Source organism: Sorghum bicolor, chromosome 2 (genome assembly GCF_000003195.3).
Source record: "Sorghum bicolor cultivar BTx623 chromosome 2, Sorghum_bicolor_NCBIv3, whole genome shotgun sequence".
Classification (NCBI taxonomy): Eukaryota; Viridiplantae; Streptophyta; class Magnoliopsida; order Poales; family Poaceae; genus Sorghum; species Sorghum bicolor.
In genome coordinates this window covers 69,681,810-69,709,610 of record NC_012871.2, presented here as the reverse complement: position 1 = coordinate 69,709,610, position 27,801 = coordinate 69,681,810, and the positions used below count along the sequence as shown (strand labels likewise).

The window sequence follows — 27,801 nt, the reverse complement described above, 5'->3', positions numbered from 1 at the left end:
ACATGCAAAAACTAAAAAGATAAAGAACTGAAAGCAAGAGTATAGATTCATGATGTCAAAAGAAATGCAACAAGAGATTACATAGTAGCTTAAGCTTAAGTTTTAACTAAATGCATACTAATAAACCATAGTAGTGTTGAAATGCAAGCATGAATATACTATTGTAGTATTGTCTTTCCACTGGATTAGTAGTTCAAAGGGAGTGCATAGCATTCGATCTTTATATACTCCATCTATCCTAAATTATAAGACGTTTTCATATTTTTAGATTCATAGATTTTACTATATATGTAGACATAATATGTATCTAGATGCACAACAAAAGTTATGAATCTAGAAAAGTCAAAACGTCTTATAATTTGGAATGAAAGGAGTAATAAACAAAACACGAACAAACAGTGGTTAGGCTTAATCAGGCAAGAAAGTAGGGGAAGATAACAACATGATTAGTAAATATAGAATAAGTAATAATTTTGTCACAATGTGATAAAAAATTGTAGAGTATCTAAATATATATGGTGTTAGGAAATGAAGAGTGCACATATAGCTAATTTTGATTAGTTATATATATTAAATTTATCCATGAAACTTTAAATATTTATGTTATATATAAGATTTCATGCTATGCTAGAACACGGTAGAATTATTATTCTTCATGCAAATCACGTAGTGATGACCCATTGAACTTAAGATAAATAATTTATCATACAATTTGGTTGTATTTGGAAGTTTGTAAAAGACTCACCCCTGGTTAAAGTCAAAATGAGTCCGAGACACAATCTTTGAAAAGTTTGAGAGACCCACGTGCCACGTAGCATTTCTAAAAGCCCTAGTACAAAAATAAAGCTGTTTCCGGCAGACACTGGAACCGTTTTAGCTTGCGACACCACTGGTGAGCCATGTTAATACCTGGACAATTGGTTTAGAGGTTCTAGAGATGTATCAAATGAAATGGTTAGGATCATGCCAAGCCAATTTAGAGGCAATACCAAAATTTGGCAGTAAAAAATGGTGTTTAGATTTTCATGACCTACGCAAACGTGTTTAAATACTCTAATTGCATAAAGTGTCCTAAGAATTTTTGAAATTATAAAACTCCTTTTAGCGATGTTGTCAATTATCATGTGATGTATGCAATTTTGTCAAAGCTATCAATTTTATTTTATATTTTTCTCATGAGACAAAAAGGAACGAAAAAGTGATCATTCTTCGGCCAGCAGCGATGCATTTCAGCCACCGGATAATCGACTCTTTCGGCCTTTTGGGCCGGCTTATTATCCACCAGCCTGCCCCCGAAACATTGTCGGCTCAAAGTCAGCTAGCTTCTGGCCCAAACATTCAAAAAGAGAACCAGCCCAACTATGTTCATGGCTCGTAGCCCACTAGGCACTAGCTATATATAGTTTTCAATTTCCCTTTGTTTTGTCCTCGACTTTTTCTTTTCTTTTCTCGAATATACAAAAAATTTATGCATTATTATAATTAAGAAGAAAAGTTTAGCCGTACAAATGACATACTTTGATGAGTGCCCTAGGAGGTCTACCGGTTGACCTTAGTATACGGATTCATATTTTGATATTACATAAATAGTATACAATTGTCAAAAAAAAATGTAATTCTTCTTTTTTTCGAGAATTTAAACTTTAACTCAAGTTATATAAAAAAGTACTAACATTCATGATATAAAATAAGAACCATTAGACTCGTTATAAAATATATTTTTATAATAGATTTATTTGAAGATATAAATATTAATATTATTTTTTATAAACTCAGTAAAACTTAGAGCCTGTTTAGATCCTAAATCTTTACATCCTAAAACTTTTGGCTGTAAACTTTACATTTAAATAGGTGTTTAGATGTTTTTTGGTCTGCAACACACAAGACACGGGTCCCTAAGCAAGTTTACACAGTTTTTGAGCTCCAAGGTTCCAAATTCCAAATCTTTACAGCCAAGTTTTGTAAGCCCCTGTTTAGATCCATTCTTCCATAAAGTGCTCATTTCTCCAAAAGTTATGGCTGTTTGGCTGCATCTAAACAAGGCCTTAAGCTAGTTTGATCAGCAAGCATCCCATAATTACATCTTTTTATGGACGAGGGAGTACGTAACAATTTGAAGAATGATTGGCATATTTATATGTTTTTTATTTATTCCTTTTTTGGTTTTGCAGATGAGCTCATTGTGCTTCGTCGCAATTTGTTATGTTCATTTTCGTAACACATGGCGTGATTCTATGATTAGTCCACCAAATTAGGTCCGGTTTAGAGTTGCACAAACTTTTTTTGAGGTTTATGTTGCACTGTTCGTATGATACAATCCAATTTAGATATTCTCACAAGTCACAAGGTTTGTTGAATCCCTCTCTTTTTGCAATCACAACATTTTTATTTAATGCTAATTCATAGTAAGTTGAGGTTGTCACCATGTTGTGTAGATTCAACGAATGAATGATGTTTTTCTCTCATAATAAATCAGCATAAGCTAAAATTTCAGTAAAACGAACATGCAATTTCCTCTCACAAAATCAGCATAAGTATCATGGTATCATGGTTACATATCCCCAAGCAGAACTCAATACCAACATTGGAGAAATTTATGTTGGAATTAGTTTTACGTGGATCTAAGTGGATGTCTGAATATTCATTGAAACTAGGAGCTGCTGAAAATTGTGAATGTGCTGAATGGTTACTTGTCTCCAGATGGCAGACACCTCGAACGCCTGACAATGCTATAGTGTTACTCATCGTTTCCTGATGGAAGAGAGCTAGAAAGCTTGTCAGAACCATATTGTTAGAAATCGCTTAAAATGCTAATGTACAAAGTGTTCTATAAAAACATAGATTTTAAATTATTTGGACACAACATTATATGATTACAATGTATTTTGTTCCACACTGTTGCCAACTTTAGCGAACATAGGACTTGCACAGTTCAAAATGCTTACATTTCAGAGCATCTTTTCCTGTTATTACGTGAGTCCTGCAGAAGCAAGAAGAAAAGCCATGCGAATCCAATTGCTTGAAATACCATAGCCAAGGACAGATTCCTCATCACAATGTTTCTTTCTGAAATGAAAAGGAAAAGAAAGACATGATTTTGGAGTGGCTGGATGTTTAGAACCATCGTCCATTCAGAATATGTTTCTAGACCATCATTAGCAGACGCAGAAAATATACAAAGATTTCATGAATATTAATATATTGAGAACCATGTAAGATGTAATTTCTCGAGTATAGAGCTTCATAAATCATTTTACGTCAAATTATAAAATATTTTGGCTTTTGTAGATACATTGATTTTTACTATCTATCTGGCTAGAAACAATGTACTTAGGTCATCCGCAATGGTTATCAAATAGCTAGCTAGGAGAAATTATATTGGATCTCAATAACACTTTATAAATAGCTAGCGAGATGACGTATAAAAATAATAAAAAAGTAGCACTCTTATTGACTATCGAAGAGAGAGATCAAATAGCTAGCGACTCATAAATAGCTAATCTAGCACGATCTTTTAGAAATAACTCTCTCACAATACTTTTCACAATAGCTAGTGACTTCCTACTAGCTAGCGACTTCCTAAGCTAGATATTTGCAAATTGCTATTGAGAACCAATAATATTCTTCCTAAGATCAAATAGCTAGCGATTTGAACACCATTACGGACGCTCTTAACATTTTTCTGAATGAAGGACATGTTCTCGAAAAAAATTAACTGAACACATGCTTTTTAGAATTCCTAGACTCCCTTTCTTGAGTGGGGACGTGGGGTTATAAATAGGTGTGAGTTACTTCCTGGCAAGTGCAATGGCATGATAGAATTGAAAGACCATATTAGGTCATCTAGATTTTTTTGCATTTAATACCGTAACACATTAGCAGATGACTTGGTAGGTTAATTATGAAAATAGAGATAGAAAGAGTTTCATCTGGATAAAATTTATTGTCATATATAGTTAGCAACACAGTGACAATCTTGATCACTATGTCATAAAACTCCTCATTGAGGCTGACCTTAAAATGATTTCATATGTTCTAAGAAGTTTAAATATTCTTGTCACTTCCACTCAACATCAGTGTGAGTACTGATTGAGGCCGGTGGTAAATAAGAAAAGAAAAATAAACTAACAACAACGGAGGGAAGGTACTCCCCTAAGGCTGTAATACAGTCCATTCTAGTAATTTTAAGACAAATTAAGAGAGAATATAAAAGACGTATGTACTATTATTTTATTTTCTCACCAGATGCTATCAGCAACATGAGATTTTCCTTTGTTTTTGTTTTTCGTGTTTGATTACGGAGGCGGTCAAAGCAATCGACTCTGTAGGTCACGGATTTTATCGTGACCTTTGATTGGAGGCGGTTGCAATGCCCACCTCCGAAAACCAAAATCGCCTACCTCCAATAATCATTCTGTAGTAGTGATAATTAATGGTGATTGGATGATAAATGGCAAGTAATAATATAACAAATTAATAGCTATTTTTGTCCCTAGAATTTCTTATATTTGGATACTGTGCGGAGGAACCGAGGGAGTATACTAACAAGGACGAAAGTGAACCCAACAAGGCTGCAGATGATATCAAGGAAGAAGATATTAGCAAGGCTGCAGCTTGCTGATGCTAACAATGAAGTATGTCATTTCATTTAAATATTTTCTCTACCTGAATGGATGTATAAGGAAACAATAATCTACTCTTAGTACTGACACATTTGAAACGTAGATTATTGTTTCAAATATATGTCGGTACTAAAAGTGAATTGAAAGTAATTCATCAAGTATGGAGCGCATAATAAGAAAAAAAATGGATAAGAAGAAAACAACTCACTTTCTGTCTCTGTTTCTGAAAGTACGAGGTCGTCGAAATGGACAGCAGGTAATAAGCGAAGAGAGCAGTTGCCGTTGAAGAACGCAGACTCCCTGTGGTACGGGCATGCTGTTCGAGCTTCTTGGAGGGCCAAGGTGACGCAGGCTCGGCATGAGGAGGAGTCCGTGCCGTTGCGGCAGCGTGAGACGGCGTACACACCGTCAGGGAGATCTCCGACGACATATTCGGTGTAGAGGCCTGGGAAGGCAGTCGTCTTCTCGGATCGAAGCATGGCGGCTAGATGGTGGACGTTGGCTTCGTAGTCGCTGTTGATCGAGATGTGCTGTCCACGGCCGAGGCAGATCACGTTATGGGGATCGCCGTTGGCAGCAAGAGGCAGCAAGACGAAGAGTAATGGAAGCATGCAGAAAAACGGCGTGGCTGTGAGATGTTTCATGTTTGTGCTTACTGGACTTGAGCCAGGCCGCCAGGGAGACGAGACAGCGATATATATATATATATATATATATATATATATTCCAAATTTTTTTGCAAAATATGAATAGTACCATTTTCGTTTGTATTTGATAAATATTATCCAAACATGTACTAAATAGACTCAAAAGATTCGTCTCGTCAATTTCGACCAAACTGTGCAATTAATTTTTATTTTTGTTTATATTTAATACTTCATGCATGCGTCTAAAGATTTGATGTGACAGGGAATCTGAAAAATTTTGCAAAATTTTCTGAAAACTAAACAAGGCCTATATATGTAAGCAGAGACAGCGAAATATATGTAAGCAATGGTTAAACCACGCGTTTTCTACAAAGAAGCAATGACTTTTGGACACTAGTGAAGCCGGCTGGTACTGGTACTGCCACTGCAGGTATACTTGGTAGTATTTTGGTCTAGCGAGTAAAATAAGAAGCGTTGTACTTGACAAATTGAGGACATCTTTATATGTAGTGAGAGAAATCAATGAGCCCATTCGAACAAGCCGTTGATGATTCAGTAGCACTGAGTGCTTAATATCTGCACCTTGGAGTTACATGCATATTCTGAGATATGGACAGTGAGACGACGAATCTGAAATTGTGATGGAAAAAAACATAGTGTATAAAATGAACACCTTTCCTTCTATGCAGGGATCAAACTGAAGACCTTTTAGCTGCTGGAAAATCAGTATCGTTCGTTCCATTATTCACCAATAAGAATATTCACATCCATTATTCACCCTGTTTACTTTCTGTGCCTTAATGTTCTTTTCCACGACATTTAGATGTCATCAAACTTGTGGCCAAGCCGCTCAACTATTGATCTCCGGATAGAAGAGGGGTGTGATGCATTACATATGTATAAGAGGAATTTATGCATTTCCATGCTACTCTGTATTAGAAAGGAAGATAAATTTTTTAAGAGTATCACAGTTGGAAGCAAAAGGACTAAATTTATTTGAACAGTAATTCTGAGAGGTTGAAATCATTAGCTAGCATGTTATGTACTGTTATTAGCACAAGACTTCTGACATGTGCGGTGGGAGTGTCACATAGGTAAATATCCTTACTTCATGTTGCCTTTTTTAGGGTCATGCCGCCAAGCCTGTATGAACAAGAAGAAGAGACATGCTATCCCCAATGCTTGAAATATCATCCCCATAACCAAGGCTTGTACCATTGTGTTTCCTGGAAGGTGATGCAGAAAAAAAAACTGATGTTAATAACTGAACAAAATTTCTTGAGTACATTAGTTAAATTAAACAGTATAATTAAACATGAGTGTCAATGAGATATAGGTACATCAGTACATGGAAAGAAAAGAACAAAAGTATATCGTGATTTATCTGAATACAAATTGTACAAATTACATGTTTGCCCTCTTCCTGAAGTTCAGAAAGTTTAGTTATTCTGTTTGGGCGAAGAAAATTATGTGTTACTACAACTCACTTGTATTGGAACACATGTTACCTTCGTGTGTTTCACAAATATTGAAGTGCGATGAAAACCAGCATCGATCATGAGACTAGGTTTTTTTGTGTGTGTTGGTCGGGGGGGAGCTACCCCTCCCCCCCCCCCCCCCCCAACCCCAAGAAGTACATTGCAGGACTAAAAAGTTTGGGGCAGCTACATTGCCGAACTAAAAAGATTATTTCCAAAGTTTAGCTTCACCGATGCACGAGGATAGGAACTGATTCATGGAAGTCGTTTGATGAGACTAGGTTTCAGAAACTCAGAGCACTATGTTACCATGTGTAAGTCATCCATTCTTTAAAACATACTGTAATTGTGAACTATCCAGTAGCCATTAATTAATCTGACAAGTAAGAAACGGTGAGCTGTTTGTTTGTATCTGATTGAAAATTTTGCATGGCTAGTTGTCAGGCAAAACTGCTCATTTGCATTGTCGAATAAATTCCTCTTGTGTCTGATGCTACTCTGCTCTGTGATTGCGACTGTTAAATTTTGGCACAGGAACTGTTTCATGCGGCGTATCTTTTCAGGAAGTCTTGGCCAGTAATAGCATCTCGCAGCGAGATAGTAAAAGAGATGAGTCTGAGTATGTAATCGCAGAACTTACCGAAGACCTCGATGCTGAAGATACGGAACTCGGCAAGACGGAGATAGCAGTCGATACCGGAGAAGGTGGCCTCTCTGCGGAACGGGCAGACGCGCTCCACCTCCTTGAAGGCCTCGGCGATGCAGGTGGCGCAGTCACCGTCGGCGTCGGTCCAGGTCCAGCAGCTCGCGCTGGCCTGCACCCGGTTAGGCCAGTACCCGATGGCACGGTCCACCCTGTGATAGTGCGAGGCCTCGGTCTCGGCCGGGAGGACGGCGGCGAGGTGCCGGAGGTTGGCTTCGTAGGTGCTGTTAGCCACGTAGCTACTACTGCCGCTCCTCCCACCGCATGCGACGACCGACTCCGACTCCGACCACGCGGCGGCGGCGAGGGGCGAGCCGGCCAGGAGGACGACCAAGGAAAGGAGGGAGAGATTCTCCATGATGCTCAGTGGTGACCGGGGTGTGATGGCGAATGGCAACTAAACTACTAGAGGAGGGTGGGTGAGAGGAGAAGCACGAGGAGAGGAGCTGGCCACCGCTGGGTGTAGGCTGTAGCAATAGCATGTGGTATCCGTGGACGACGACTTTGACTGTTGACATCTGCACGAGACGTTGTAGTACCAGCCTACCAGGCAGCTTCGTACACCTGTCAACTGTCATTGTTTGACTGATAAGTCATGGCTGAAAGTACTGTCTACTGATTTGTTGTGAGAAAAAAACACTGTTAGAATCAGGATAGTGGAGCCGGCCGGCAACGACATTGACCACATAACTCTGATCGTCTTTTGGCACACACTCATATGATTCAAGCACTGAGGTATGTTTTTCTAGAGCTCCATAATGTTTCAAGGATAAAACAAATATGTAATTCTGTTTTCATCTTGCAAGTGAGAATGAATAGTCGACCAAATTGATCACATTCTTACTCATACGATGATTCATGAGTATTGCTCAATCGTGGCAAGTTTGGGGTTTTGTATTCACATACATATATATTTTGATATAAGGACAAGTGGGGATGAAATTCTATAGGGAAAACATCAGCGTAGGTGAAATGAACATTGGAGCGGGTTTGAAACGATCAAATTGAAGTCCTACAATGTGGAGAGGAAGTATTCATTCCCCTGAGAGAAAATCCGATCCCTTCATGCATCCATTTACTGTTGTATATGCCTTAGTAAAGGCTGGAGCTCAAAATTGTGTTGCCAACATTTTAATCTCCAGATAAAAGAGGGGTGGAATTCCTGCATAATGTAAGAGAACAAAGTAAATAAATATTTGTCCAGGTACTCAAAATTCAGAGAAATGTTTAAAGGCGTGGCATTTTGATAAAAAAATTCAGATCATTTAGTTCTAGAAGATACGAACTGTCCTAGAAATTTTATATGGATCCTATAGGAAGTAGTTCGATTTATGACGATATATGAGATTGATCAACTCTGTGTTTTAAGTGGGGCCTTACATCGAAGTGCCTCTTTTCCGGCTGCGCCATTCCTGAAATAGCAAGAAGAAAAGCCAACCAAATCCAATTGCTTGAAGTACCAATCCCGGAGCCATGACTTGTTTCAGTATGTTCCCTTTTGAAATGAGACACACAAGAACCTCAGTTAATGCATATGTAAGTGATTAGTTCCTAAATTACATGTTTCTTCGAGTTAAAACACCTATTTTAGATAAAGGAATAACAACCCGGCTTCTGCGTGCATGAATGAATGTATATAGCCATTGAATGTAGGCATTGATAAATTTGAGGTGCAGGTAAGGAAGAAAGCAAACTCATATATTCATTTAAACAATGGAATGCGAATTCTGACAGTTTCATTTTACAATGCACACAGGTTAGCAGGACAAAGCTAAAAAAAATAACACAAGCCAAAAACAAGTCTGAACACACTCAGACATTAGCTAGCCTGCTCCTGAAACTTCTGTGCTTCTAATTTGAATACTATAATTCACTAACTTAGGCTAATGTGTGTTGATACAAATCTCCAAATTACAATTCCTGGCCCATTCGGTTGCCACAAATTTATACAAGTAGGTGATGACAAAGCTGTGGCTGTGTTCCCTAGAAGCAAAGCTGTGGAATTGAAATTAAAACCGGCAAGAATTTTTTTTAGACGAAGCATAGCAGAACTCACCGAACATGCCACCAGTCCCGAAGATGCTGATCTCGGCAAGTTCAAGAGTGCAGTTTCGATTGGAAAAGAAGCCTTCCCTGCGGTACGGGCACGCTCTCTCCACCTCGAGGAAGGCCCCGGCGATGCAGTCGGCGCAGGGGTAGCCAAAGCCGCCGGTGTCGTTAACGTCGCGGCGGCGGCGGCTCCAGCAAAAGGAGCTGGCCATCAAGCGGTTCGGCCAGTACCCGACGGCACGGGTCCTGTAACTGTAAGAGTGGCCGGGCGTGGCGGATACCTCGGATAGGAGGAGCGCGGCGACGCGACGGAGGTTGGCTTCGTAGGTGCTGTTAGCAGCGTAGACGCCGTCGCCGACGCACTCCACTACAGGCGACAGCCGTGCGGCAGGGAAACTCAGCCGCCGCTGCGACACGGCGGCGGTGAGAGGCAGCGATGAGGACACGGCTAGGACTAGGAGAAGCGGGGCGAGGGACAGGAGCCAGGGATTCTTCATGTTGTGGTGACTGGTGACGGCGGTGATGGAGTCATGCCCATGGAGCTGAAGCTGGATGCCTAGTAGCAAGCAACTCACAAGTCGCAAGTGGCGCGCGTGGACCGCGACTTTGACCAGCATCAGGGTCGCCATTGGCGGCTGCCTGCTCCGGTGTCCATATTATTATCGGAGCAGTTGCAGGGGCTGGCGTTCACCTCGGCGGCAACGGTGGTGGCGAGCCGCCGTAGGTTGGCCTCGTAGGCGCTGCCGGGTTTGTACCTGCCCTGCGTGCCGCACATGTGACCGGGCCGGAGCACCAGGCGGCGGTCAACGAGGGGCTCGACGGTGGTGGCTGCCAGCGCCGGCAGTAATACCGCCGCTGCCAGCGCGACGAGCGCCGCGGCGCGAGGCATCACCGGAGGAAGGCAGCGGCTTTTGTTCGATTGATACCAAATGAATGGCGCTCTAATCTGGCAATTAAGCAAAGTATGGTAGATTAGTTGAGCTGAGCTCAGGGAGTCGTTGCTGGCGTAGTTGATTACTAAACTATCCTCTCACAAGTCAACATTGGCAACTCCAATGTATTGGTATATGGCTGTCAAGCACATGTACATCTGGGTTATCAGCTATACTCCCGGACATCTTGGAATTGACACTTTCAGTCTGCACTGCCCATGTGAGAATTGAGAGGTCCTTGAGTCCATCATTTCAAGCCAAAAGAGGCTTTCAATGAACTTTTGATTAGTCAGAACATAACTAGAAATGCCAACATTGCATACAATGTATATCTCCATTCAGCAAAACTTGATGTTTCACACAAGACAAACATCGTCTTGTCTGAAGCAAGTTTACTTACTAGAAGTTAGTACATCATTGTTATATTAGTTGCGCATAAACACTGCACAAATTAGCATAAAGAAAGAAAACCTCATTTGGGGGAAAAGGTATTTTGACACGACTGGGTCCTCTGACTCTCTGAGTGATTTTGTTTGAGTTGTAGAGAATATGCAGTCTCTCATTTGCTCATATGGACCAACGCCAAACCATTACACCATCGCAAATACAGCAGAGCAGCAACAGTAATCCTAACCACACATTACATAACTGATGAAACACTAGTGTCATAGATACATCCTTCACATAATGAGGCGTCGTGGTGACTTCAGAGCTTGATGCTTGCATCTTTCGCATTGCCCAGTAAAGTTCTTCAATTCTAACTTTTCATGCTCGGACATATAGCGTGTCAGTTCTTTGATATCTTGGCAAAAATCAAGGAATGATACATGATCCCCGTCCTGCTTTTGCAGCACTGCAAATTCTGAGAACATATAACATTTTCTTAGTTTCCATTTCTTGTTCACCATATGGGACAGACCAAGTAATATTCACACTATATGAATTTATTCAAAGATAAAGGCCAAAGGAATATGAATTTGGAGCGAAAACAGGAACAAAAAAATCACTTACGCCTGGGGCTGCCGAGGCCCATGCTCTGCTCCATCTGCTGAACGTCATGGAAGCTGACGCTGCACTCGCCGCCGTCAACCACGACCATGGCCTGCCTGTGGTACGGGCACAGCCGCTGCGCCTCGCCAAACGCGCGCGCGACGCAGGCGCCGCAGTCAGGCGACCAGCCCGCGTCGGGGCGCCAGTAGCAGTAGACCGAAGCGGCGACCATGTCGGGGCGTTCGCCGGCATGGTTGCCCGGCGAGCACTTGCAGGAGGACGCGTTCGCCTGGGCGGGCACCGTGGCGGCAAGCGCCCGCAGGTTGGCTTCGTAGGTGCTGTTGGGAGCGTACGTGCCTTGCGCGCCGCACTCGTGGCCGCCGGGCGACGGAGCCACGCGGCGGTAGACGGTGGTGGCTGCCGCCGCCGCCGTCGCGACCAGCACCGGGAGGAGCGCGAGCGCCAGGACGACGGACGTCGTGCAAACGCGAGGCATGGCGGTGTTGACCAAGGACAAATAATGTTGCGACTTGAGACTGAACAACGCGTGGTAGAGAGCCAAGAATCAAGATATGATCGTGTCCTCCAAAAAAAAATTTTAAAAAAAATCATGATACGATCGCAGCGGTTGGGACTGTTGACTAGTAAGGTTCATTGAGGAGAGTCAACATCTACAAGACTACAAGTGCAAAATACTCCGAGACTCTTTTGTCTGAAAGATATTGCTGAAAGTAAGATACGGCTTGCCTTGTTTAGTTGACAAAAATTTTGGGTTTTAGCTACCGTAGCACTTTCGTTTTTATTTGACAAACATTGTCCAATCACGGAGTAACTAGGCTCAAAAGATTCATCTCACAAATTACAGATAAACTGTACAATTAGTTTTTATTTTCATCTATATTTAATGCTTTATGCATGCGACTAAAGATTTAATGTGAGGGGGAATCTTGAAAATTTTTGTAAACTAAACAAGGCCTTATAAAACAAGCCCATGGATTCTCCGTATTTCTCAGCCACTGCATCAGTATTGTCACTCGTGATCTGGGTGAGGGGTGTTGCAGGGAAAAGTGACGCGCTTGGGCATTGTCCACTGGTTGGTCTGTTGACTATCCTGATTTCCTCATGGTCTGGTACTCTAGTTGGCCTTGTTTAGTTCCTAAAAAATTTCGTAAATTTTTTCAGATTCTCCATCATATCGAATCTTTAGACGCATGCATAGAATATTAAATATAGACAAAATAAAAACTAATTGCACAGTTTGGTCGGAATTGACGAGACGAATCTTTTGAGTCTAATTAGTCCATGATTGGACAATATTTGTCAAATACAAACAAAAATGCTACGGTGTCAATTTCCAAAAAAATTTTGGAACTAAACAAGAGATTCGCTATCCCTTGGACGGAATCCCTGTTCACGACTGACGACTTGGCTGTCTGCCAAGTGCCAACCTCTATCGTCTTTTCAAAGCATGGTTAATAACTTAGCCCGTTAGTCGGCAGTCGACCACGTCATATAAAGCTAATACTGCAGCCAACTGATTAATAGGCTAACTATTAGCCGGTGCCTGTACATATATGATCAAGTATGGTCTAGTATCTTGTGTGGCCCTTCAATCGTTGGAGCTGGGAGGGCCAGCTTTGGCGCACGGGACCAGGAAGTTGGAACGTGGGTCAGCAAGCGCCGAGTTATTACTGGCACTAGGTTGAGAGCAGACATTTCTACCTCAAAACATGTGATTCAGCCGAGCGTTTCACGAACCGCCCGCTCCTTTCTCTCTCTTATCTTTTCACTGCTCCACTTAGGATTTTAATGACGTGTTAGATGCTGCAGCCTGCTAACTCACCCTTATTATACTTGCTCTCATGACTTCATCGATGGCTTGTTGGCCACCGGTAGGGTCGTTGGATACTCCCAGACTGTTTCGAGGCCCATGATTGTATTGTACTGCGCTCTGGAGTGTGCGCGTGACTGCCTCGTCCAGCAGCAGCACGCGAACTCTACCCAAAGGACACCTTACCTTCTAACAGACCCTCGTCCTTATAGGAAAAAAAAAACATATATTGGGACATAAAATACTCGGTTTTTTCTTATCATTTATACTCATCATAAAACATAAATATCTGACACCAAAATTCAAGTGTTGGAACCTTCTAAGATTCAAGTGAGATTAGCCTTTTCCTTTACAAAAAGATACTTTCAATTGACAACTATATATACCCAAAACCGAATAGGCACTTTCTTCCGTAAGGACGAAAATAAGCACTTCTGAAAAGACACCCTAATGTCAAACAAAACCACAGCAAAATTAGTCAAAGCGTATTGGTTATTTTCTCAGCTTAGTTCAGCTCAACTCCAAGTAAATCATAGAGAACTCTCGGAGTTCACAAAAGGAAAATGAACCGAGTTGAATTTAATAAATAAGGGTCGATGAAATCAGTCAAAAAAAAAAGAAACTTAAGTTGTTATAACGGTAATGCTACTTGTCGAGCGTTCGTCCGCATCGGACGGACCCACTCCACCAAGCGAACCAGCGAAAGGACACGACGCACCTCGTGGCTTCTTTATCCACCTGACGCGTCCTGGCTTCTTATCCATTCGTTCGACGACCACTGCTTGCGCTGCCTTCGCTGCTGCTCATCAATACAGAGACACAGTCAGATCCAGCTCGCTTGTTCCCTCTCCCTTCTTCCCTCCCTCTGACCTCCATGTCACACGAAGAGGAGGGCGATGGCAGCAACTTCCAGCGAGCCACACCATCTCTGCCTCCCTCCTCTTCCATGTGACCTCCACGCCGCCGAAGATGAGCCTCTCTCTCCTCCTTCCCTACGACATCCATGGCCATCGGAGTGGAGGCCACGGCGGGTGGCTTCCAGTGAGCCACGCACCCTCCCTCCCTCCCTAATCTCGCATCCTCGTGTGCTGTGCCGGCTCCGACGAGGTAGGTAGGGAGGGATCTAGATCTGAGGTCTCTCTCCCCCTCCTTTCTCCCACTAGACCCAGATCTGGGCTCCCTTCTGCTGCACCTCCTCCTCCTCCTCTTCTTCCCCTTCTCGATCTAAGGATTTTTGTGGTAGCTAGTGTTCCAGTGAGTCAGATCTCGTCGATGTTTTGCAATGGTTCATTTTCAATGTTGCAACATATGATGTGGAATGTTGCAACGGTACCTTTTTTTGGTTGTTGCAACACGTATTTCTCTGATGTTGCAGAGCAGTTCTTGAGATGTTTTATTTTGTTTTTTTTGTTGTTGCACTAGATTCTCCTCCGATGTTGCAGAAGATTTTTTTTGTTGCAACATGTGTTTTTTTTTTATGTTGCATTAGCAGTGATTGAGATGTTGTAATAGTTTTTTCTTATTGTTGCAGCAGATTCTCCCCCGATGTTGCAGTAGATTTTTTGTTGCAATATACGTTTTTTTGAATGTTGCATTAGTAGTGCTTGAGATGTTGTAATAAGTTTTTATCAAATGTTTTAGTATATTTTCCTCGATGTTGCAATAGACTTTTTTTTTATGTTGAAGTTTATTTTTTTTTGTTTGTTGCATTAGATGGTTTCCAATGTTTCAATAGCTTTTTCTGTTTGTTTTAGCAGTGTTTTCTCTTTGTGTTGTATTTTTAGATGTCTTTCGATGTTTGCAATAGTTATAGCTAGAGGACAGACTATGGTGGTGAGCTGGTGGTTAGGTCGGAGGTGTTGGGTTGGCGAGGTTGTGGGCGGACAGATCTGTGCACGTGGGGTCGCCTTTCTTCTCTGTGCGGGCGCGGGGCAGGAGTCGTTTTCGGTAGAGAACGAGTTGGCGGCAGACGGATATGCTAGGGTGCGGCGGGGTGAGGGACGGACGGATCCCGTGCTCGTGGGGGTGGGGATGGGCTCCTTGTGCGGGGAGCGGACAAAAGGTGGTCCTTTACACTGGGCGAGTTGGTTGGGGAGCTGACGGTTTTTTTTTCTATGTGGTGCGGATAGAAAGCTCGGCGTCCGGACGCGCTGCTGGCGCCGGACGTCCGGGTGCTGGCAGTACCGTTGTTATAAACAAGAACATATATCTATGATTTCTATTGAATTCTCTGGAAAACAATATAACTTACACACACAAAAACAATTATATTGATCAAAGATAAGAGTATTGTGATTTTACAGTGCCGGCACTCTGCTGTACATACCTCTCGCTCCCTCAAACAGCAACTCATCTCAAAAAAAAACAAAAAAGGAACACAGCAAGGCAGAGTTGATACAGAAAAATTTCAAGCCTCGGAATCAAACCTGTGTGACCCTTGAATCAATGAAGGGCACTTGACAAAAAGGAAAAAGGAAAAAACACACCTATGAATTGGAAGAATAAGAGAAACCTAGCAAAACAAATCCAAGCTAGGAAAAAGGAGACCTATCCAGGACAATGTGAAAACTGATGTGTCATTGCAGATGGTGATTGCGTTCTGCAAAATGACGGCAGTTGCCATGGGCTAATCAGATATAGAACACAACGAATTTCACCAAATGGCCATTTGACCCAAGGATTAAATGAGACATTGGAAGCGTTGATGATCAGGCTAAAAAAGTTGAAGAGCAATTTTTAGCCTATTCTGCTTCCACTTTGGAAGCTTGCTAAATGCTTCCTTTGTCATCCCAAACTTCTCTTTGAATTCAGTCGAAGACAAGTAGGTCTGCACACCAAATTGAAAATAATGTGAACATTACACTTTTTTTAGAACAATAGAGGATTGTGAGATCAGGAAATCACCTCTCGCCTCGTGACATCAATTTCAGTAACAGGATCAGCAGCTGTGGTCTGCAGACGTTCATATGGGTAAATAGGAAGGCCCTCGTCATCTTCTGGCTCGTTTTCTTTTACATCTTCATTTATAGTCAGAGATTCGACTCTAGTGGCCACAGTATCAACACCTTTACCATCTCCCTCCTGTTTTGGCTTCTCTGACTCAGAGCCATCTAATTTGCACAGAATTTTTTACAGAGAAAAAGTAAGCTACATAAGTTTTATATTTCTATTTGCAAGAATTTCCGCCAGCGCAGTGGTATCACATACCTTTCACGAATTCTGGAGCAGGAGTTTGAGAAGGGCGATCCAAAGAACCAGCCACAGCAGCAATTGCAGATGACTTTGTATTTGACGAATCAGGTGTAACAGATTTCGGGTAAAGTTTCTTAACTACAGGTGGAGGAGTGGAAAGATTTCTGTTGCTTGAACTTTCAAAATTAGCAGCCAATGCAGTGAATGCTGGAGATCTTCCCCTAACACGGACGCGCTCAGGACTGAAGGACATGCTTCTGGAGCGTTGGGATTTATCTTGTGTAGTACTCCTTCCTGAATAGACGGGTGTTCGTCGTTTCGGTTTCTGAAAACGCGTGAGAATCAGCACGAGTTCTATCATTTATGTAAATATATGTTCAGCACGAGTTCTATCATTTATGTAAATATGGTCAGTCATATAACTACAAGGAAAAGGACATAATGCAAACATACAAAAAAGGGTGGCAGTGTAGAAATATATATTGCATTGCAAAACAAGACAGAAGAAATAACAGGCAATTCTGATAAAAAAAAGGCTTGGTGTTTGCCTGTTTGGTTAATATGAGAAGCAACTATGAACAGTAAAACTTACATATCCAGCGAAAGAAACACAAGCATGTGTGTCAAAGAACATGGAAAACTACTGAAATCACACAAAGAAAGGAGAAATTTTGCTGTACTGTAGAAAAATGTTTGCAAGAAAAGGAGTTAACAGATATATCGGCATGGACAACTATCGTGATTCATGAAATCATTAGGTTTCGGGCATCTTACATCCAGTGCTGGAGCACCTCCACCTTTTACAATGGCAAGCTTCCTCTGGTATGAATTGCCATGCATCTGAAAACAAAAGGGAGAGAATGTGGAGTCCAATACTATATCAAAGCATTGATCATGCTGTTCTCTACTGTATGGACTTCAAACTGCTCAGATGTTGAAGAATAAACAATTTCAGTTGCTAAACCTATAACTAATCTACTTACCAGTGATTTTGCCAAGTCCCAGGTGAAGAATCTAGTGAAAAAGGGAGGCTCACTCCCCTCCATAACGGTGAAAATTGGTGTTTCACGGGCAAGGTTTTCCATAAGGAAATCAAGCACAATAAATTTCTGGTGAAAACGTGAAGTAATGAGAGAAGAAAACAAAAAATGGATTATAAAGCAGCTGTGTAGAAAAATAAATCGTTACCTCCCCAACATCCAGAGCTTGTAACCTGACTTTAACATCCACCTGCTGACCAACCCAAACAAATATGCTCGTGTGACAGTCCAGAATGAAAACATCTTCTGTCATTAGATCATCTTGAGTAAAGTGGTATATTTCTTTGACCTGCTCAATAGATTTCGAATACAGATTTTAAATGTAAAAACAGGTAGCATACAGCATAAGATACTAAAATTACAGGTCTACTGTGCTCACCTTCAAATTGCCTTCATGGACCCCAACAGGTTAGGAACATTAATAGGGAGAACAGCAGAACAAGATCAGTATGTATTTGAATTGTTAACGTGGATAACTTCCCCAACAAAACTACTCAATCTACATTCTTGATTACCTTTCGACAGGATGCATGAGAAAAGATGGGGATCACTTTCAAGTTCTCGCACCATTTTTTGGCCTGAGTACTCAGATTTGCCTCCCAGTAAGCTCCAAAACTGGTCCGTTTCTGAACCTTCCTTTTGTGACCTAGACTGTGTGTTTGGCTGTACATGGTAGAAAGAAAAAATGAGAAGAAAAACTTATAGACCGATAAAAGGGCATAGCAAAGTATAACAAATACAATAAAAAACTTCTTAGAATGACTTGAAAGTATGAACAGTGGAAGTTCAGCCTAGATCATGTTGAATATTCCTGATGAAATACAAGTGCCAGGAAGCAGCAGCTAGTAGCTCCCATATATCCCAGAGGGTCTGGGATTTAACTGTCTGACGCCGAAGTCCTCTTTACTGAATTAGTCCATGTCTCATATAAAACCAGCCACTTCAAAACTACAACATTTCTGTAATTTGACTAAGAATAAATAAGGCACGTAAATTAGCACTCCCTCCATTCCAAATTATAGTTCACTTTAGATTTGTCCTAAGTCAAATTTCTCTAACTTTGACCAAGTTTTTTTTAAGTAATAACTTTGACCAAGTTTATAAAAATACAAACGAACTTCTGCAACATCAAATTGGTTTCATTAAATTCTTCATGAAATATGTCTTGATAGTGCATTTATTTGGTATTGTAGATAACATATATTTTTTCTAAAAACGTGGTCAAAGTTAGAGAACTTTGCCTTATGACAAAACTAAACAGTTCTATAATTTGGAATGAAGTGATATTTGTGATGGTTTTTACAGAAGCAGGCTGGTTATTTGTGATATCAAGATATTTCCAGCTGGTGGCTGGAACAATTTCCATAACCACCAGAAGCCAAGCTAGTAATGGCAGGGCCACTACAATCCAGGTAAGGCCTAAAGGGCCTGATAGATACCATTTTATCCTCCTATCAGGCTCAGATTTTACAGCGCACATTTGTGCAGAGTCCATGTAAACCATCAAATGAGATTATGGTTAAACTTACAGAAAAAATCTACAAAGTTTGAAAAGTTACATCTCTGCAACAAGATAATCAAATATCTAACTAGGGACGATAGTTCCACACCTTAATAACATCAAGTTGCCTCTCCATTAACTCTTGATCCAATGCAGTGGTCAGATTTCCAGCCCAAGTGAACACTGTGTGTCCATCATGTAGAATGTAACAATATGATGAATTCAATGACGAGGCCACCTAACAATAGATACAGGAGACAGTATATGACTGGTAAGGAAGATGGTATAATAATATAATATTAATCTGCAGTCAGATAAACCTTTGGGAATAAAAATGCCACTTCCACATGAGGGGATTAATCCCCTTTATCTAGGTCGAGGTCGTTCTAATTTTCAATCAAGGATGAGCTATGTAATTTTTTACCGAGACTGTCTTGGTGTGTGTTATAAGGGTTCTTACTCCTTGTTTCTTCATAATACAATGATGCATAAGTCTCCTGCATATTCAACGGAAAAAAACTTACTGGTTCAACTTGAATCGCTTGCATGTTTTCTGGTCCTGAACCTTGAATACGAAAGAGTGCAAGCCCATCTTCAGAATAACTTTCATCATCAATACCATTTTCAGCGGTGAATCTCTTGTATCCAGAACTAAGACCACCCTACAATTACAATTTCGGATGGTAAAACTGCTGTGTTAACTAGTAACACCAATACAACTGAAGACCATTAAATGCATGCACACCTTAAACACTTGCAAGCTTTGAAATATCACAAAGAACTGAATCGGTTCTTTCCCCTCATAAAAGCGTGCCTGATACAAAGCAACGATACATTAGAGAAGACAAAAGGGTTTATATCCAGTTTAACAATTCCACATAAAGAAAATCAGTGAGTTACCTGGACGGCCTGAAACTTAGCAGATTCAACCATCTTGCTTGCAAGTGAAACTGCTATTACCCTATCCTCCTGGAAAGAATTGAAAAAAAAATATTTATTGTTCAAGATGATTTAACAACATAACTGAAGACTACATAATCAACGAGCATAAGGTTATCCCAATCTCACTAATATGCACAGACAGCATAGGTAACCTTTTGTTTTTAGTTCACAAACCAAGAACATGAAATCAATGTCAGCTGATACTTCAAACCTTTTCAGTTCTTATTTACGAACTTCAAAGATGACTTAACTAAAATTAGGCAACTACGATCTAGAAAGTCACAGATTGGTACAAGCATCAGCCTGAAACCAAAAAAAATTCACAACAAAATTGAATTTATAGAAAACACTGCTACCTCAATACTCTTTTTCCCAAACCAGGTTCCAACAAGACATTCCTCCTTATCATCTCCAGGATAAGTATACTGAAATACGTAGCAATCGCCAGTGTAAAATTTGGATTGGTCAGAGGATGAGAGTTGAACCTTGTCTTTATCATTTACACGCCAAACCTATCAAATTGAGGGAGAAAAGTAAGTCAGAATACTGTTAGTTTGCATATGAAAGCTAAAAAAATAAAATGAACCACATGGATACAAAAAAATGAATTAAACATTTAGCCTTGCACACAACTTGGAAGCACACTCCAACTTCCTTTCTCAAAGTGAATTTCTAGCTAGTTAGCTCCCATGAGTTTGTACACCCATGCCAGCACATATGCACTTTCTGAAACCACTATTTGCAACAATGCTTCTCCAAAAATATTTTTAAACGTACAGAATCTTGAAAGGCAACTAAGATAAGAATGTTTGCAGCCTAACATTGAGAAGGGGGAAAGCCAAAAAATGATGAGATATAAAATATGAGGCTAATATAAAAAGTGCAGAAATACCTGCAAGTTGCCAGTGCAATCAATATAGGATTGAGGTTCTTCTTTTGCAGGAGCAGCTTTCATCAAACCCTTAACATTTAAGCCCTGGCGTTTGAGAAGAGCTTCACAAAGAACACAATTGATCAAATTGTGAAGGGTGTAAAGCATTTCATAAATTTTAAAAGCGGAAAACTGGAGCTAGTAAATTTGTAAATAATAACCTGCAACTTTGCCTCTTCCATCCTCCGATGACAACTTCAACTCAGGCGTCTGCGGCCACTCTTTAAATTTTGACTTGAACGTAACAGTCTCAAACCCTTCAATCACTTTGATTATATGTGTTCTTGTTCGGTTTGAATCAGAGAGCAATTTCTACATAGGCAATTAAGGCAAATAAATAGTAAACATCATAGCAACATAGTCAGCACAAAGAAGTCATTCTGAAAATATGCAATATTTCTAATTAGCATGAACAAGTAGCCAAGCCTCTAAAAAATAGAGGAATATAGATTCAAAAGACAACCTTAAAGGTAAAAACTGAAGGAGCCTATGCCATATTACAAAATCAATGAGCCCATCAGCAAGTGTCAGCAAGACTTGTCAGCATTTTCAATAGTGTAGCACTAAGAATACGATGAAATTGCATAACTAGCTGAACAAATGTTACCTCAGCAGCTTCACTAGCACCCTTTCTCTCCTGCAGGGATGTAATTCTGCCCATCCAAACATACAATTCAGAACCAGAGTCTAAGAAGTAACACTTGTTTGTCTCAAGTAATTCATGTGCTAAAGATTGGCAGTCGATAGGCACCAGCTTTCCTTGGTCAAAACTGAAAAGTAAACATTTCATAGGTTACTAATAGATTCCAAGTACAAACTGTTTTATCTGGCAATCAAATCAAACAAAAGGAGTTCCTGTATACAGAATAAAAACTCAGTCGATTACCATAGCAATTTGAAAGCAGTTTCTTCATGTTTCTCATTGCCTTCTGCAGGTGCCCTCCTAGGAAGAGGGGCGAAGCCACCAAAAAAACTCCAGAATTCACCAGCTTCCGCATCAGCCATCATTCTACCATCCTCTAAGAAAAATGAAACAGTCATATCTAGAGATTTTAATTCCCAATAGCACACTAGGTGAATAGATGCTCACCAACAGATGCAATTTCACATTTGCCCTCATGAAATGTATCTTTGATGTACTGCACAACTTCAAGAGCTTTTGCTCGCTCTTGGATGGATGAGTTTGAGCCACTGAACTGGAAAATTTTGAACTTCGTATCCAAAATAAATATGTCATCATGATTAAGGGATGATCGAGCAAAGGGAACCTGGTTGTAAAATGGGAAGTCTTATTATACAACATGAATATCCATATTGGAATAAAAAAGACAGTCACGCAGATAACTTGCCTCTTTAACATGAACAACATGCTTCCCATGGCAGACATATAAGCGGGTCTCGTGATCCTGCTCATTGACCTCAACATGGTTGAATCCAGATGCCACTCCTCCTGGCTGTGGCATGATGCATGGTCTAAAATAGGACAGGAATTTTTCTGTTTCATTGCCTTGTATTTCTCGGTACTGAACAGCACGCCCGCCAAGAGCAGCATCAAGCTCTACCGTTAAAATCGCAGCAGTTCCAGCTTCGTCCTACCACGAAAATTGGATTCAATTACCTTTCAAAACAGTATCACCAAATGACATGAGAAATTTACCTGACTAGTATCTTTACCAATCCAGTAATGGATGTCATGGCGAAGAGAACCATTTTTCAAGGCTGTTGTCTGTAAGAAGGGAAAAGATGCAGAAAAAGTTACATGCCCGTGACCAGAATCCAAATGAATCCCCAAGCATACTAAGTCAAATAAAAATAGTGATACCATATGTATGGCAATAAAAGAGACTAAAATGTTGATTAAGGTCTATGAATCATGTGCACACTACCCAAAAACAAAGTAGGATTACAGACTTTACAATACCATGGAACTTTACTGATTGAATGAATCATTTTATACGAAAGTATTTAACTATGCATAGCTCACAACCTCAATAAAACCAGTTTCATGAACTGCAGCTTACTACCATATCTACTAAGAAAAATCTTCAATTTTAGTGAAGTTTTACAGTAACAATATAATATATACTGGCTGCATTTAATCCCCTCTGTCAATGGAAATAAGGCCAAGTGTAAAATATAATTGAATCTATATAATTTAAAATTTGCAAACAGTAGTTTGCATGCAAGGAATAACTCAGATTATTTTAGCTGGTCCTCCTTGATCTTGTTAATAACATTATATAGCATATATACAATTCCTCTATCATCCATTTTCATCTGTAGACTGTAGTCCACAGAATGTATTACATGTTTACGAAAACACTCATAATGCATAAAATATCAGAACTCTACAGCGAAGTCCCCATCCATACTTAAATATTTGCAAACTACTTTTATCCCATAGAATAAACTGTTAACAGTTTTTTTAGCAAATCAAGTCCACAAGTTATTGTAATTTTGTAAGTTCTATTATGGCTATGGTGAGATCTAGGCTGTGGCATAAGAGGAGCTAAAACAACTTTTTCATTCTTTTTAAACCAAAAAAAATCACAGGGTCAGTCGTATAGAATGAACCGCATTGTGCAATATAAGGATTGAACTGCCAAGATGTTTAGCAAAATGCTAAAGAATTTTGACAAATAACAATTGAAGAACATATGTAAATTCTAGAAATATATCAACTAAGTGCCTGGGTACCAGTAAAAAAGTTTTGGCTGGACATTAGTTTTTCCTAAATCTAGGAAGCAAACTGTTAACAGGAAGATATCATGCCCTTTGATACCTTCAAGATAATGTAAGAATCACCCATGAAGAACTTTCCATATGAAGATGCAGGGACAGGAACCGGCTTGAAATTCTCAATACGCCATATTTCCAAGCCGCTGCAAGGTATTAAGGATAACAATAGCCATTCATGGACCTAGACCAAAAGCATAATGGAGTTGTAGAGTAATTTTCAATAGTAAATTTGAGATCAAGTGCATGTTCCATAAATATTTGATGTACTCAACTTTGACAAGCTTTACTGCTTTAGTAATTATAATCTCATCCTTCACTGTAATTGCTCAATCTTTACATTAGCTTATTGATATTGCTATTTAGTTGTCCAAAAATGCATACACCTTTTCCAGGAAATGAGCACCGATTTATACTGTGTTGGATTTATAGAACATGCCAAGAGGGCATATCCCAGGAGAGTTCATTTATGTACATGACTACATTACAAATTAGTAATTAATAAATCATGTCAAACAGGTACAGGATTTTTTTTTCCTCTACAGCTCCCGTGTGTGATATAAAAATGGCCATCTCATGCTACACCAAAAATGATTTCTTAATTTTCTTGTATGGTATGATACCTCACATCCTTGCCAAAAATCACTAACCAATAAATAGGGGAGAGGTTAGAGATTTGGCCAGCATGAAGATGACAAAACGCTAAAAAAATAGTCATAATATAATGATGGAATGAAATAAATGAAATCCTGTCATCCTGAAAAGGATACTCCTTTTGTCCAGAACCACGGAAAGCCGGGTCCAGGTCCTTCATAGAAACTGACATCCTCAATTCGCAAAGAAGTGTTGCCTAATTCTTCTTTCAAACGAGACCTAAAAGGATGCTGTGAACAAGAAACCCATGGATAGTAAGCAAATAAACAAACAGATAATCTCCTATCCTGAGAAAACTAGAATAGCTAGTTTTGCTGATGCGGAGTAACACTATCATTACATATAACAATATATCTGAGCATCCAGATTTTTACAAGAATAGCTTCGAATCATATTACTGATATGAAAGCAACAAAATAGGCACACCATCCATCATATCCTTAACTGTAACCGACAAAAGATATGAGCACTCAGCACTGATTGTACAAGTTCTTGCTGAATATCTTCTCCTATAGGATCTGCTAGATAACTTGACTCTGCAGTAGAATGTATCAGATTAACACATATGGCGCCTAACTCAGTCAGGATCCTATACTAGTAAGTCAGCTTACAATGCATATTTTCTCGGTGCCATCAAGTTTACACACGGAAATGTGTCTGGAAATCATGGGCTCCCCGCTCCACTGCAAGTTCTTTATTTGGGTGGCAATCAAGAAAAGGTTCCGGACTTCAGATCATTTGGCTAAAAGAAGGCTGCCACATCCCACTGCTTGCCCCCTTTGTGATGCCTCATAAAACAGGTTTGGCTGGCTGTTCATCCTTGAAAATTTTTGGTTTTGGCTGCCCCTGATCCTCAACCTGCTGCCACTCATTTCTACAAATGGTGGCATGGTGTGGTCAGAAGCGTTCCAAAGGACAGAAAGAAAGGGCAGAATTCGCTTCATCATCCTTGTGGCTTGGGAGATAGGTAAACATCGCAATGCTTGTGTGCTAGGCCTTGTATTTTGGTAGTGTTAGATGCAGTGGAAAATGAGAGTAGTTTGTCTTGTACATCAGCTCTCCATGAACTACTCATGAGGTCGTTAAGGCTCTATTGCAAGTGGTGTGTCTGTAATTAGACATCCGCGGGAGTTGGCCGCTGGCCTCTCCTTATTTTCTTTCTCTTCTCTAATAAATAACATGCAGCTCTCCTTCTTCATTCGAGAAAAGAAAAAACACATTTACCAATCGAGAAACGTGTGTCAATGCACAATAACATGCGACCACACATATTTACATTCAGTAAAGATTGCAGGTGAAGGTGAAGTTAGGAGCAAGAACTACAATACTTTTTTTTCTCAAATACGCAAGAAAGCTGTGTATCATTGCATTAAGAAAAAAAGGAGAGTACAACACCCTGTGATATGGCTTTGTTTCAGTAACGAGGTCAAGCAACAGAATAGACATACTATGGAATAATGTCATTGCCGACAACTTATAACAGATAACACAGAATCCAAATAAGATGCAGTATGATATATGTTTCCATGTCAGGAAATGCACGGCAATGTAAATCCATAAGTGGCCCAAGGCTCACGCGCAATGCTGGTCTCGAGTGACCAAAGGACTAATCTGGTAGATCGCATGCATCGCTGGTCTCAAGTGACCGCAGGACTAGTCTGCTATAGCCCAACACAGACAGCAATTCCTTCCTTCTCCGGACTCCTAGTCCTATCCCGTCAGCTCGAATTCCAGCTGAGCTCTGAAGAGCTAAAGTAGTACGGTAAGCATTGCCACCGGCGGAGCCAAGGCCCGGCCACCCTGGGCAGCTGGCCGGGCTCCCACGGGAACAGCAGAGGCGGGAGGGGAGAGGGAGGTGCGTACGCAGGGTCGTCGGCCGGTGCGCGGAGGACGCAGGCGAGGGCGCGAGGCGACTGGCGATAGAAGGTGGGGGGAGCCGCCGACGCCGCCGCCGAGCCTGGGACTGCCCCTCCGTCGCTGGACGCCGCCGAGGGGGAGCCGCCGACGCGCGGAAGATCCGATCCTTGGGACCGAGCCTGAGCGCGAGTGGGGGAAGGAGCAGAAGATCTGCGCTGAGGGACCGAGCCTGAGCGGCGCTGCGAGGGAGATGAGCGTCGGCGCTGCGCTGCAAGGAGCCGGCGGTGCGTGGGTTTGATGGGCCGTCGGCGGCGGTAGCCCGGTTGGCACAGGAGAGAGAGAGGAGAGGAGAGAGCGCAAGCGGGGTGAAAGGAAGAAGAAAAGCAGCGGCGAAGGCGGTCCAGTGTTTTCTTCTCTACTTCTCTACTTCTTGCAAAAAAAGAAGAAGGATCAGAAAAAAGGTGGCTTATATGAAAATCTTGCTAACTAAGGGTGCTTCAAGGAAATAAAAGCTAAAATTCTACAGGCAAGCTGTGGGTTGGCAAATGATGGACTGGAAGCGTGCGTGCCACTAAACAACACCAGCGATTCAGAAAACTGTCTTTTATTGGATTCTCTCTCTCTTTTTCTTTAATCATGAGTTCATCACAGTTCACAAGCTATTACTCTGTGTCTGCGTCTCTCATGCCGCACACGCCGTTACGTGTAGTTAGAGTACATAATAATTTTAGAGATTTTGTTTTATTTTTGTGTTTGTTTATCTCTCTGGAGCAGAATATTTGGGGCAGTGTCCTGTGTATCTCTTCATTAACACCTTTGACCTTAGTTGATACTCCAGGGAACAGCACTTAAGTCGTTGTCAATTTTGTCATGTGCAGTAACTCAAGCGCGGCTGCATGTTAAAACAGAGCTGGTTCATTCGGGAGGATAATTAAAGGGATAAATGCGTTGTGGCAGTACTTAAGTGCTGTTCATCAGAAAAGTAGGGCAATGTGTTTTGATTCATCGATCATTTGCTCATTTATCACAAAGACAGCTGGGGACCAAAAGACAACCTATCATGTGTGTACTCTACCATGGGAAATCTTTTGTGCCTTGGGACCTACCTCCGCACATTCGATGCTCTACCATGGGAAATCTTTTGTGCCTTGGGACCTACCTTCACTAAGGGTGGTGCCTGCATCGAATTTGACATAAGAAATGCCATGGATGATATCTCTTCCTTCATATTAACTCTATATGCTTAGCATATATGTTCTAGTTTCAAGAAAATGCCCCTTCATATTTGTTGAAACCAACACCATCCATGATGAATGTGTGTCGCAACATCCCAATATCAATCCTCCTGCATCCGTCCTTTGGATCTCATTGTCCTTTTCTAGCTCTCTAGTATATTGCTCGTTCTAACACTACAGTTAGCAACTGAAGGATCTATGTCCACCAGTGTTTTTTTTGAGCAAACAAATCGGTTCCTAAGGCCAGTTTCAATGGAGAGTTTCATGTCCCCGTTTTCAACCCATCTGATTTTGGAACAGTGCGGAAGAGTTTCATGGGGGATGAAACTCTCTTTGCTTCTATAAAACTCTTATCATCTCTCACTTCATTAATACGGTGCCACATTAGTATATTTAATGTCCATAAAACTCTGATAAAATCGCATTGAGACTGACCTAATTTGTAGTCTTAGAGTGGCATC

General features: G+C 40.9%; 3 protein-coding genes across 8 annotated transcripts; all 3 read right to left on the bottom strand.

The window, feature by feature from the left end:
- Positions 2,466 to 10,343, bottom strand: LOC8081707 (cysteine-rich receptor-like protein kinase 10). 6 transcript variants are annotated; one of them, XM_021454832.1, is made up of 6 exons: positions 9,507 to 10,338; positions 8,831 to 8,945; positions 7,388 to 8,612; positions 6,378 to 6,495; positions 2,946 to 3,066; positions 2,474 to 2,765 (listed from the first exon to the last, which is right to left on the bottom strand). In XM_021454832.1, the coding sequence occupies exons 3-5, from the start codon at positions 7,806 to 7,808 to the stop codon at positions 2,970 to 2,972; spliced, it is 636 nt and encodes a 211-aa protein (XP_021310507.1). In that variant the 5' UTR covers positions 7,809 to 8,612; positions 8,831 to 8,945; positions 9,507 to 10,338; the 3' UTR covers positions 2,474 to 2,765; positions 2,946 to 2,969. The 6 variants fall into 6 exon arrangements, with proteins under 6 accessions (XP_021310506.1, XP_021310507.1, XP_021310508.1 ...); XM_021454833.1 differs by having other exon boundaries at positions 2,474 to 2,751; XM_021454831.1 differs by having other exon boundaries at positions 2,466 to 3,066.
- Positions 10,772 to 11,986, bottom strand: LOC8081706. Its single transcript, XM_002460769.2, has 2 exons — positions 11,443 to 11,986; positions 10,772 to 11,293 (listed from the first exon to the last, which is right to left on the bottom strand). Exons 1-2 carry the CDS (start codon positions 11,915 to 11,917, stop codon positions 11,112 to 11,114), a joined length of 657 nt encoding a protein of 218 aa, XP_002460814.2. The 5' UTR covers positions 11,918 to 11,986; the 3' UTR covers positions 10,772 to 11,111.
- On the bottom strand, positions 15,496 to 26,528 carry LOC8084077 (villin-5). The gene is made up of 23 exons (XM_021453259.1): positions 26,112 to 26,528; positions 24,365 to 24,478; positions 23,641 to 23,740; positions 22,516 to 22,584; positions 22,208 to 22,450; positions 21,949 to 22,126; positions 21,745 to 21,877; positions 21,466 to 21,628; positions 21,020 to 21,170; positions 20,820 to 20,920; positions 20,284 to 20,439; positions 19,886 to 19,954; positions 19,731 to 19,799; positions 19,510 to 19,647; positions 19,095 to 19,223; positions 18,000 to 18,147; positions 17,864 to 17,874; positions 17,633 to 17,773; positions 17,428 to 17,553; positions 17,219 to 17,284; positions 16,460 to 16,769; positions 16,157 to 16,362; positions 15,496 to 16,079 (listed from the first exon to the last, which is right to left on the bottom strand). Exons 2-23 carry the CDS (start codon positions 24,418 to 24,420, stop codon positions 15,966 to 15,968), a joined length of 2,877 nt encoding a protein of 958 aa, XP_021308934.1. The 5' UTR covers positions 24,421 to 24,478; positions 26,112 to 26,528; the 3' UTR covers positions 15,496 to 15,965.